The sequence below is a fragment of the Balaenoptera musculus genome, chromosome 9 (genome assembly GCF_009873245.2).
Source record: "Balaenoptera musculus isolate JJ_BM4_2016_0621 chromosome 9, mBalMus1.pri.v3, whole genome shotgun sequence".
Classification (NCBI taxonomy): domain Eukaryota; kingdom Metazoa; phylum Chordata; class Mammalia; order Artiodactyla; family Balaenopteridae; genus Balaenoptera; species Balaenoptera musculus.
Window position 1 is genome coordinate 15,710,027 of NC_045793.1, and position 12,625 is coordinate 15,722,651.

Genomic DNA, 12,625 nt, shown 5'->3' on the forward strand with positions numbered 1-12,625 from the left:
TGTCTGTTTGCATCTTCTCCCTGCTGGGCCGTGAGCTGCTTCAGGGCAGGGATGGTGCCGGTCAGATTGTTCCCCTCATAACATCAGAGTACGTGAAAGAAAAGAATGATCTATTGCTGTCTTTGCACTGTTCCTTTTCCCCTCATACCTGGATTACTAACGTAATCGACAAGTTGGCTTTTTTTTGCTTATGGGCTATCCTTTCCCTGATCCATTTTTCTACTAGATTAATCTTGCCTCCAATATTTCTTTATTTTATTGAGATACTTTTACTGGTTCCTCCTGACTCCAGGTGGTTTTCTCGATTGTGTCCATCCTTGCCTTTCCCACAGCTTCCACAGCTGAGTCTCTCCTCACCTCAGCAAGCTCCCAGTCGAGCCAAATGGTTTTTCTCCCAAACTTACCTTCATGATGTTCCCAACCACCTGCCTTTTCCTTACCCGGAGTCATTTTCTTTACCAGGAATGATCTGGCTTCTCTTGTTCCCTCCCTGTTCTTCACAGCTCAGCACAAATCTCAGCTGCCCTTACCAACCAACCACTCTGCTGCTTTGAGCTCTTTTCAACCAATTCTGGGAAATGTTACTGCACACACACCATATCCTACCTTGGGCTGCTCATTCTCTTTCTACAAGGATATTAATAACTATTTCCCCCTCGTTCAACTGGAAATGTCTTAACAGCAGAGTCCGGGCCTTATTCGTCCGTTGTATCATTTGTAATACGTTCGAGTAGAAAGTACTTAATGAAATAGCATTACAAATTCTCTCTTTCAGTTCAACTTTGGAGACATCTTTGTGCATCAGGCCATCCACACGATTGAGTACTGCCTGGGCTGCATTTCCAACACAGCCTCCTACCTCCGGCTCTGGGCCCTCAGCCTGGCGCATGCACGTGAGTGAGTGGGCCGCCTGGCGGGGTCACCATCACCTGTCCCTTTGGAAACAGATGCAATGTACTTGTAGGTGAAAGTGCCTTCTGGGTCATTTCTGGTGCGCTGGCCGGAAGAATGGCTCTTCTTTCATAGTAGAAGTGACTTTTTTCAGTAGGTCTGGCTTTATCTTGCTGGAATGGTTACCCTCTGTATCAGCTTCCAGTTGCTGCTGTAACAAATTACCACATATGTGGCAGCGCAGAACACTGTGAAATTGACTATCTTACAGTTCTGGAGGCCAGAAGTCCTATAAACAAGGTGTTGGCAGGTCTGTTTTTTTCTGGAAGCTCTTGGGGAGAATCTATTTCCTTGCCTTTCCTAGTTTCTATAGGCCCCTTGCATCCCTTGGTATAAAGATTCAAGCCCCAAGAATGACTTAAGTCTGGAATCTTGACTCATCAACTTACTTTGTAAAACCCCTCTTTATTTCTGCCTGCTTCTCCAGTCTTGTCTCTTGGTATTTCCCTCTATGCCCCACCGGCTCCCGATTACCCCCACCCGCTTCCCCATTTCACGTGCAGTGGCCACAAGGAACTGCACTGAGGCTCCCGAAGATGCCACACTAGCTGGGCCCCTCTGTGTGTTTGCCCTGCAGCTCCCTTGCCTGTAAATTTCTTCCCTTCTTTAACTCTCTCCCCACCTGATGTCTCATCCTTCCTTCAGAACTCAGCTTGGCTAGCACCTTTCCCGGGTAGTCTTCCTCCCTGGTCCCCAGTCTGGAAGGTGCTCTTCCCCTGGGTTCTGGAGGTGCCCCTATCCTAGCACCGATTGTAATTCTGTCTCATTAGCCTGTCTCCCTACTCGACTGTCAGCTCCTGAAAGGCAAGGACCCCGACTTTTATCTCTGCATTCCCAGCACTGGACATAATGCCAAGAACAGAGAAGTCAGGCCAAAATGTGTGCTAAAGGGATAGAAAGCAAAGCAGTGAAAGTGAGCCTGATTGTTGATTTATAGCAGAAAAGCAAGTGCTCAGCATTAGTGTGGTCTTGACTGCTCTGGCTGTGTTTCTTTCCTTGCACAAACTCCTGTAATTACATTATCTCCCTGGAAGGTGTGGGGGGTTCTCTGGTATCTCTTCTTATAAGGGCACTAATCCCATCATGAGGATCCCACCCTCATCTCCCAAGTACCATCACTTTGGGGTTAGGGCTTTAATATATGAATTTGAGGGGCTGGGGGAGAAACAAACATTCAGTGCATATCAAATCATAGTACACGTATTCTTTTGTGTTTTGCTTCTTTGGCATAAGATGATGTTACTCGGATTTATTCACGTTGCTGCCAGTAGCTATGGTTTGCTCACTTTCATTGGTGAATAATATGCCATCATATACTTGTCCTCTTGACGGAAGCTCCTCCAAAGCTGCGTAGACAGTCTCACGCAGGTACCCTAGGGCACACATGACTGCGTTCTCCACCTGGGAGTGGAGCTGCTGAGTCATAGGGTGTGCAGGTCCAGGATTATGGTGTAAGAGTAATCTGCATTTTCCAGATAAACAGTGTGGTTGAGAATGTTTCTCTTGCATCTTGCAGAACTGTCTGAAGTGCTCTGGACCATGGTGATGAACATTGGCCTTCGCGTGCAAGGCTGGGGAGGACTCATTGGGGTCTTCATCATTTTTGCCATATTTGCTGTTCTGACGGTAGCCATCCTTCTGATCATGGAGGGCCTCTCCGCTTTCCTGCACGCCCTGCGGCTGCACTGGTAAGAACTGGTTGTAGGGTAGATGCTCTCAGTGTGCTCTAGGGAAAGAGGATGGGCTGTAGGGCCAGCCAGCTGGGTTCAAATCCTGACCTACTGTGTGACATTAGCAATTCACGTACCTTTTTGGAACCTTAGTTTAGTTCCTTTGTTGGTATGATATTAAATGATGTAATACCTGGGAGCATATATACATACAGTGACTGCTCTGTAAGACATGTTAGAAATGTTCATTTGTTATTATAATTGGCTTCAAAATAACAAATGTTCATTTGTTATTATAATTGGCTTAAACTGTTGGTAAGATGACGGATCTGAAAGGCTCACAGAGGGCAATGCTGAGCAAATCTGGGATGTCTGGCCTTTGTTGCTGAGTGCTGGAGTTATACCAACAGAACAGACAACTAAACTCTTTTTTTTTTCCTTTTTAAATTAATTATTTATTTATTTGGCTGCGTTGGGTCTTAGTTGCAGCTTGTGGGATCTTCGTTGCAGCATGCGGGCTTCTCTAGTTATGGCGCGTGGGCTCCAGAGCACGCGGGCTCTCTAGCTGTGGCGTGCGAGCTCAGTAATTGCAGCGCACGGGCTTAGTTGCCCTGCGGCATGTGGGATCTTAGTTGCCCGACCTGGGATCGAACCTGTGTCCCCTGCATTGGAAGGCAGATTCTTAACCACTGGACCACCAGGGAAGTCCCGCGACTAAACTCTTGGAAAGTAGAAACAGAAGGAGGGTACCCAGCAGGAGGAAGGCGCTCACTGGAGGCCCTTGACATTCACAGATGTGTCCAGAGACTGTTGGCCATCACTGGGCTGACGAATATGAAAACATTTGTTTAGGCTTCTCTCTCTCCCAAGTCACATTTCAGCCGAGAGTGGTTTTTTTTTTTTTTTTTCCACACACACACAAGCTGTATTTTATTTTTACAAGAGATAAATAGACTGACACCAAGCATTGTAAATGGATGACCACAACAAAAGCAACAATGATTGCAATTACCAAACATGAAACACACTCATACTATGTCATAATATTGACATTCAGTCCAGTAATCCTCCACTGTAACAGCTCCTTTACTTTGCAGTGAAAATTGATTTGTATACTCTTTGCCTCTGAGTCCTTGTGGGATTTTTCAGCCGAGAGTTTTGAGTGTGCTGTGCACACTGAAGCATCAGGGCCCCTGTGCATCCTGAACCAGGCTGTCCTTAGCAACCCTGGGGCTTCCTCCCTCCCTCTGTGGCCACTGTTCAGAAAGAAAAGGTTTTACACTTCACCTGTTGAGTTGAGAGAATCATAGGGTCCCCCGCCCCAGGCTATAACATCATTTCTCCCCGTATCATTAAAGAAATGAACTCTGCAATATAATAAAGCAGAAATGATCATACATGATATCTGTTATGTAAGTTATAAAAATATAAAAGTCAAGGCTCTGGTGGTTCTGTAATCACGTAAGCCCCGCAGTTTAAGATCAGGATGGAAACGAAAAACCTCGTACGACCTGGTGACACGCTGTCTCATCACCAGCTTCTCATCCGGTGCTGCCTAGCTGGGGTTTCCCAGCTGGTGGGAGCTGGGGGAGGTCACGCTCTGGTCCTTGAGGCCACTAGCAAAGGCCTGGAAGAAGCGGGGTCGGGGGAGGGGAAGGTGTAAGAGGGAGGCAAGAGAAGGATTTAAAAAAAAAAGCCTCAGAGAATTCCCGTGGTGGCTGCCAGCCTGGGGCGCCTTCGTCACCTGGTGCTTGATTTTTACACATGCTCAGCTTCTCCCCTCCAGCTGCCAGCCTCTCGTTTATGTGTTCAATCCCCCTTCTCCTTGCCCCTAACAACAGGGTGGAGTTCCAGAACAAGTTCTACGTCGGGGCTGGTTACAAGTTTTCCCCATTCTCCTTTAAACAAATCCTGGATGGGACAGCTGAGCAGTAGCTGCACGTCTGGCGGCCGCAGTCACCTCTTCCATCGGTCACCTCCTGCACCGGTCTCTGTGCCAATGGAAGGAGTTTCGTCTTGTCTTTAACGTCAGCCTGCATAAGGCAGTCGATGGAATGACTGTTCTCGCTAACCAGAGGGAGGAAGCCATGTAATGTTATCTGTAAGCCCTGGGGTTTGATATGACTTAACCATGTCGTAGAGAGACTACATAGGCAAGTCATTTCAACCTCATGAGGGGTCTTACTTGTCAAATCCTAGAATGATTGAGAAATGGGGAGAGGGGAGTGCCAAACTGAGGTTTCCTTGTAATTAAACTTCTGGGCCGTTCACTTTGTTATTAAGGTGTCTTTTTTCAACATTAGTCTGTAAAATTTAACCTTGATAATTATAGGCCAAAGCTAACCAATAGAGTTACACAAAGTAACCCTAGAGAAAGGTTAGGGTTTTTTTATTCCTCATTTCCTCCTTCCTCAAATACCTTTTTTTTTTCCTTGTCTGGGGCTAAGTTTTACAGGATTAGGGACTTTCTCAAGAATTTTCACTCCAGGTGAGGAAAAACAGATAATGTTCTCTGTTCAGATGGAGGGCTGGCCCTGGCGTGGCTCGAATTGTTACATCCTGCGGAATGAAGTGTGACAACATGATATCATCAGTGATTTTGTTTATTCTCAGTGCACATTGTGCTGGAGTTAACTGGAGAAAGACATCTGTAGGCTTCAGCAAGTTCTGGAAAATGGCTTGCCGGAAAGGAGTCTGCCAGACAGTCTACCCTGATGCACTCTGGGTCAGTCGGCCCCGGAGTCACTTCTTAGGCATCTTCACTGGCAAACTTCCAAGAGCCAGATGTAGAAGAAGATGTGTTCCATCGACTAGTCTGAACAGCCTGTATTCAGGTTAATTACCATCTTTATGGTAACTATACTGGTAGAATGAAGTGTCATTAACATTGGTGTAGTGCTTTACAGTTTACAAAGCAGTTTCACATAGTATCTAGCTTGTAATAAGTTTCCAGAAGATCTGATCAAATGCAAAATCGCCTTTTGGACAGATCTCTATTTTTTTTAAGCTCCCATCTGCCCCTCCGTGTAGTGGGGTTGACCAGGGTTCATGTTCAAGTGTTGTTGTTCAAACCCAAGGAAACGTCCATGTCACCTTCCACGTTGGTGTCCTGACTTGTGCAGCACAACTTAAGGCACAATCAGGTGCTCAGCAAGTATTCCTTTAATGATTAAAACAGGTTGAGCTCAAGAATGATATAGTTGGAGTCAGAAGACTCCATATCTATGAGTTCCAACTCTGATACTTTATCACGTGTGCCCTTGGGCAGGAACTGGAGTGTCCCACACATTGCTGGGGGTCAAAGAGCACCAAGCATGGATGAGGTACTCAGCCAATGGCATTGATCGAAGAAAAGGACAGACTAAAGTAGTATGTAAATGGTTCTTGTAAGTCCATAAATCCCCATGCTGCCGAGGTCACCAGAGAGTTTCAGGGTTCTCTCAGCTCATCACTGCCCTTCTCAATGGCTATCTAAAACTACGCTATGCCTAGATGGGTCACAGCCTTTTGCCGTTTAATTCTAAACAGTGATGGCTGTGAGAAAAGGCATGAAAAAACAAAGCTGCCCTCTGCCCCTTGCTTGCCAAGACCCCTGTTCTTTCAGAAATCCCCAGCCTTCTTGAGAACGACATAGTAGTTTCCTCCAAGGATTGGCAGCCTCTTTCTGTCTCGATGAGAGATGTAATTTCCCCTTTACAAAGGGATTGGGTGAAGGGCTGCTGAGAAGAGGGTGTGACCGGCATGTCACTCAGTCGCCCAGGATGCAGGGTTGTTTCTTAAAGAATCCTGTTCACAGAACTAAGCTGAAAGGGGAGGAGAAGACCTGCGAGCCAGGCGTCTTGGGCAGGGAAGTCCAGAAGCCCCCAAGAGGCCATCAGTGGTCCAACTTCTGTGTAAGACTCAGCTGCAGTAAGGAAGAGCGGAAGAGCCCGAAACTGGAAAGCTTTCCAGGAAATATAGGAGGTAAGAAACTCCGACAGGCAACGTAGATCTGGATTTACTTTTTCTGCTCTGGGGGCCAAGGGGATTTGACCGTTAGTACTTGGCTGAATACAGATGGAGTGTAAAAATTTCACTCTTCTTACTGATGATATTGCAAAACAAATTACATCACACACACACACACACACACACACACACACACACACACAAGCTCAGTTTTAAAAAGTTCTACATGGCCCAATTATTTTTGGCTCAAAAATTAAGTGTAGCAAAATGCAGTAGAATAAAATGTCCATCAGTTCCTTAGAAATTGTTTGAATGAAGCCTGAACTCCATCTGAGCCCTGGAGTTTCACAGTAAATCCCCAATATGTCAGTTCTTTGAAGGCAGGCAATGGTTACTTTCCGACTGTAGGTTTTCAGGAATGATAGTGGGGGATGTGGAGCGTTCTTCCCCATGTTAGTCCCTATTTTCTTGAATTCGTCTGGCTGGTTATCCGTCTATCCATCCCTCCATGCATTTATCCATCCATCCATCCTCTTCCTAGGCTAGAAGGGATTTAGAATGACTTAGGGAGCCAAAGAACAGAAGATGCCAGCTCAGCTTTTCCAACATTCTATTTCAGCGTTGAGATTACAAGCTCTATGTCTCAGTAACTTTCCTCATATTCATCTCCGAAATATTTTGTCCTGGGTTATAAAAACTTTTTAAATGAAACTTTTGGCTGAAACTCAACAAAATATAGTAAGAGAATACTTTTCATATCTGTTAACTTTGAGTTAGTATTCGAGTGTCCTCTTAATGACTTGGAATGAAAGCCCCTTTACTTTTTTACTTATTTATTTTTAATTAATTAATTAATTAATTAATTTTTGGCTGCGTTGGGTCTTCGTTGCTGCCCGCGGGCTCTCTCTAGTTGCGGCGAGCGGGGGCTACTCTTCGTTGTGGTGCGCGGGCTTCTCACTGCGGTGGCTTCTCTTGTTGTGGAGCACGGGCTCTAGGAGTGCGGGCTTCAGTAGCTGTGGCACGTGGGCTCAGTAGCTGTGGCATGTGGGCTCAGTAGCTGTGGCCCGTGGGCTCAGTAGTTGTGGCACACGGGCTCAGTAGTTGTGGCACACGGGCTCAGTAGTTGTGGCACGCAGGCTCAGTAGTTGTGGCACATGGGCTTATTTGCTCTGCAGCATGTGGGATCTTACAGGACCAGGGCTCGAACCCGTGTCCCCTGCACTGGCAGGCTGATTCTTAGCCTCTGCGCCACCAGGGAAGCCCTGTAAGCCCCTTTATAATTCACAGATGTGAATAACAAAATCCTGACAATATCCTATCAACAACCCTGCACCCCTATAACCAACATGCCCCCACCAAGGAATCCTGTGGTTGAAGGCCCCGTATAACCTACTAGGGCAGGAATGAGAACTTTCTCTGTTGCGGGTAGTTTATATGTTTGTTTTTTCCATCCCTTGGCAACCTCCCCTGACGTTGGGAATGCACCTGAGCCTTGACCATCTTCAAGGGCTGGGCATGAGAAAGATTGATGTTACAGTTGGCGAAACTGAACGGGTTTGCTCCTCTGAGCGGAGTCTGGGTCACACGTGACTGCCAGCTTTTCTGTCCACCAGCACCGCACCCCTGCACCAACCAGGCCATTCCACGTTCAGAAGGTTTTTCTTTCTGTAAAATACGCTGGTTTTACAATTGAAAGCAATGTAGAACAAGCGCGTTTTTAGTGAAAAGTACCCATTTTGTTGTGCTCTTCATAAGTGTAAGGTGACTGGGTTGGGTGGGTATCACTGTTACATATCTGATTAGAGAGGTTATTTTCGGTCTTATGTTCCAACAGGCATATGGCACATGTGAGGGCTTGCTAACACCACTTAAGCTGACCCTTGAAATTTAATCAATCTATTTTAGAAAACAAGCAACTTTTTTTTTTTTCCCCCAATTTGGGTGGTTTTTTATTTGAGTCCAAGGTGTTTTCATGTTGGCCAAATATTAGCAATAATCGCCTTTGGAGAGATATACATTTGATAACTCTGTAGATGCTTAAAAACTTACCCTGAGTGTATTTGATTTGTGATTATGGTGAAATTTTAGAAGTTTAGTTGATACCTTTATTCAGAGATGAGAAACAGTGCTACCATGAATGCTTATGTTGCAGTGAGCCCTGTGCCGTATTATACAAGCATTATCTCATTTAATCCTCAGAACACACTTAAAAGAAGGAAGTTTATCAGTTAAAAATCACACGTACCTGGCTAGTCCGAGCGTAGTGGTGTTTACAGTTGATCACAGACAGTTACAATTTCTTTTTTTTTTTTTTAAAGATAATTTATTTATTTTTAATTTACTTATTTATTTATTTTTGGCTGCACTGGGTCCCTGTTGCTGCGCGCGGCTTTCTCTAGCTGCGGCGAGCGGGGGCCACTCCCCGTTGTAGTGCGCGGGCCTCTCATTGCGGTGGCCTCTCTTGTTGCAGAGCATGGGCTCCAGGCGTGCGGGCCCCAGCAGTTGTGGCTCACGGGCTCCAGAGCGCAGGCTCAGCAGTTGTGGCGCACGGGCCCAGCCGCTCCGCAACACGTGGGATCCTCCCGGACCAGGGCTCGAACCCGCGTCCCCTGCATTGGCAGGCGGACTCCTAACCACTGTGCCACCAGGGAAGCCCAGTTACAATTTCTTTGTTCCTTCTCTACTCCCACCGCTTCACTTGAGTAGCCTAAAGAAAACACACACACACACACACACACACACACACACACAGAGAGCTTTATTTTTTCCCCATGGAAAACATGTCTGGAAGTGAACCGTTCAAGGTTGTAGGAGAGCTCCACATCATTGTCGTCAGGTCCCAGGCTCTTCTAGCTTATGCTCTGCCAGTCTTAGCTGAGAGTTTCCATCTTTCCAACTTCACATTTGTATCACCACCGAAAATGGCTGCTGAAGCGCCAGCCATCATGTCTCCATGATCCGGGGAGGAGGCAAAGGGGCAAAAGAGGGCTTTCTTAGAAGCTCTCCGTAACAACCTCCACTTGTATCTCAGTGGCCACCCCATAAGCAAGGTCCAAGGGAAGACTTGTTACTGGGAAGGCAGCAAGCTATTTCTCCCACAGGTAGCTGGTATTTTTATCTTCAGATGAGGGAACAGAAGAGTCTCAGTCGCAGTCTCACCATGGCCACTGACTTCCGTCCTTTTCTCCCTCCCTCTCTTCCTCCCTCCTTCCTCTCTCCCTTCCTTCCTCCTTCTTCCCTCCTTGTCACCTCTAATTCCTCTTCTCTCCTCCCTTCCTTCCTTCTCTCCCTCTCTTCATCCGTCCCCTTCCCTTCCCTATTCCTTCCCTCCTTCATCCCTCCTTTTCTTCCCTCCTCTCCCCTTCCCTCCTTCTTCCCTCTTTCCCTTTTCCTTCTTTTCTTCTTCCTTTCTTCCTTCTTTCCTTCCTACGTTTATTAGTAGGGATAAAAGGATACCTAAGGATTTTTATTACCATAACTTTGTCAGTTATTACAGAAGATGAACAGTTTTCCAGTTTTGTTTGCAATTTCTATATCCTCTTGTGAATAACCTGTTCATATAATGTTCCCATTAATCCATTAGGATCTTAATTTTTTTTTCTTGTAATTTGTGGTTTATATCTACTACAGACATCTACTGCATATATAATGGCTATTCTTGTTCTTTTAATTTTCAAAATTGTGATAAAATACACCTAATGTAAAATTTACCATTGAGGCAATTTTAAAGTGAACAGTTCAGTGGCATTTAGTTTTACAATTTAGTTGCACAATGTTGTGCAACCACCCACTGCTAGCAAAGGCTAGGCACCTTGTGGACTTGTGGCCAATCAGTGATTTGATTGTTTCCGGGTCAAGTGCCCATCCTGACCCAGTAGGTCCAGGCCAGTGATAGAGGGCAGGCGGGGCTCATGGCACAGGGGGCAGTGGCTTATGGAGCACTGTGACACATCAACTGCATATCTTCATTGGTTCATTTCTTCCAGAAGGAATTTTCATAGCAACAGACATAGCCTTTCTAAAAATTCAAACAATGCAGAAAAGTATAAAAGAAGAAAGAAAAAGCCACCCCAAATTCCATCTGCCGGGTAATTCTTTCCTTACCTTTTTCTCTTGGTCAAATCCTCCTCTTCCTTCAGGTCTCAGTTTTTCAGGAGTCGCCTCCCTGGGTCCCAGGACTCGGCAAAGCAGGGCCTCCCTTACGTTGCCAAGCAACCTCTGCTACCCTTGGGACCATGTGGTTCCCACCTGAATACTTGCCTTTATCCCCCATTAGACTGTAAGTGCTTTGGGGGCAGGAACCCTTTTCATGATATTTTATTGTCTGATACATAGTAGTGTTCCATAAATATTTGTTGAAAGACAAAACACAGTTTCAGACATCTCTCCTGAAATTTCTATGCAGGTATGTATTTAAATGAGATTTTATGAATTGGGATCATTGTATACATACATTAGGTACATACATATTGGAAAATGCTTTTCAGCGCCAAATAGCCTTTCACCTAAGAGCTTTTAAATGGCATTCTGTTGCAGGAGTGTATTATAATTTGTTTGGTCACTTCTTTACTGGTGGGCATTTAAGTGGTACCCAATTCTTTCATTGCTGTTGTCAAAACAACAGTGTGTTGAGCTTTCATACACCTTTATCTTCATTCACCTTTTTGATTACCTCACTAGAATGACTCCTAGGAGTGAAATTGCTTAGTCAACATTCTTTCATCTTTGCCTAACTGCCTTCTCGAAAAGTTGTAGCCGTGTACCCTCCCACCAATATCAGTGCCTGTTTCCCTTACAGTGGGCACAATTGATCTTTAAGGTTTTTGCAAATCCAATAGAGGAAAATAACCCACTTTAACTTGAAGGCATAGTTCTCTTCATATTATGGAAACCAAATAATATGAGTCTCTTCAATCAAGAAACATGAAATCGCAAATGTGAGCCTCCCTTCCTGCGATCAGCTTGTTTCTTTTCCTTTTTTTTGGCGGTGCCACTTGGCTCATGGGACTTTACTTCCCCAACCAGGGATTGAACCCTGGCCCTCGGCAGTGAGAGCGTGGAGTCCCAACCATTGGACCGCCAGGGAATTCCCTCAGCTTTAATTGAAGAGAAACTGAAGCAATTATCTTGGACCTAACACCTTTCTCTCCAGGTGCTCTGTGATGAATCACTTCTCTTTGCTGATAAGAGAAGGAAAGTATGTAGGGTATTTATGACCCATGGAGCTACCTAATCAGTTAAAACACACACAAATTAAAACTTAATAGCAAGTGGCAGATTTCCTGGGTTTCTTTTCTTGCCACTCAATACTTTAGCAAGCAGACTTGCTGGAGATTGTTTTATTACTCTCTAAAACGTAAGCCTTTATGATTGTTAAAATTGTAAAACATGTTTAGACTGCTATGAGAAGTCATAAAACTTGACTGGTAGAAGAGATTAAGTGTTGATTGAATATTGAATTTACTGTTAAGCATTTTAGTTGTAACTGAACTTAAGATGAACTTACTGGGATTTTAAAAAATTATTTTCCCACCAAACTAAATTCTTTTATTCTTTAACACTAAAAATGGCCAGAATCACTTTTGGTTTTTACGTCGGCTACTGCGATTGGCATGGCTATTCTTCAGAAAAAAAATGGATGTAATTTATATACGATAAGATTCACCATTTTAGAGTGTATAATCCAGTGATTTTTAGTATAGTCACAAGGTTGTGCAATCATCACCACCATCTAATTCTTACTGAATGACCTCATTTTCATATTTTGATTAAGTTAGTGGTTTATCATCTCGAAACATGATAGAGCCAATTTTTAATGTGTACTGAAGTCCTTTTTATAATCAAATTAAGCTGATTTTTCTCGTAACTACTTTATTTTAAAAGTTACCAGATAAAGAACACCCCTCCAAAGGGTATTTGGACAACTTCTGGAAAGGGAGCAGTAGGATTTTCTAGAACAGTGTATCTTTGTGAATTTCAGCCTCTCAGATGGGCTGAGAGACCAATCATTTTTACTTTTTCCACTCTGTGAAAATAACAGCTTTTTGTACTTTTCA

The 12,625-nt window shown here is 44.6% G+C and overlaps 1 protein-coding gene across 9 annotated transcripts in view; it reads left to right on the forward strand.

The window, feature by feature from the left end:
- The window catches only part of ATP6V0A4 (ATPase H+ transporting V0 subunit a4), a 73,336-nt gene extending 68,460 nt beyond the window's left edge, over positions 1–4,876 (forward strand). For all 9 annotated transcript variants that reach the window (XM_036864337.1, XM_036864328.1, XM_036864331.1 and 6 more), the window contains 3 exons: positions 776–893; positions 2,468–2,639; positions 4,463–4,876. In XM_036864337.1, coding sequence (XP_036720232.1) covers positions 776–893; positions 2,468–2,639; positions 4,463–4,556 — 384 coding nt within the window. In that variant the 3' untranslated portion in view covers positions 4,557–4,876. The remainder of the gene's footprint in view (positions 1–775; positions 894–2,467; positions 2,640–4,462) is intronic.
- The last annotated feature ends 7,749 nt before the right edge of the window (positions 4,877–12,625 follow it).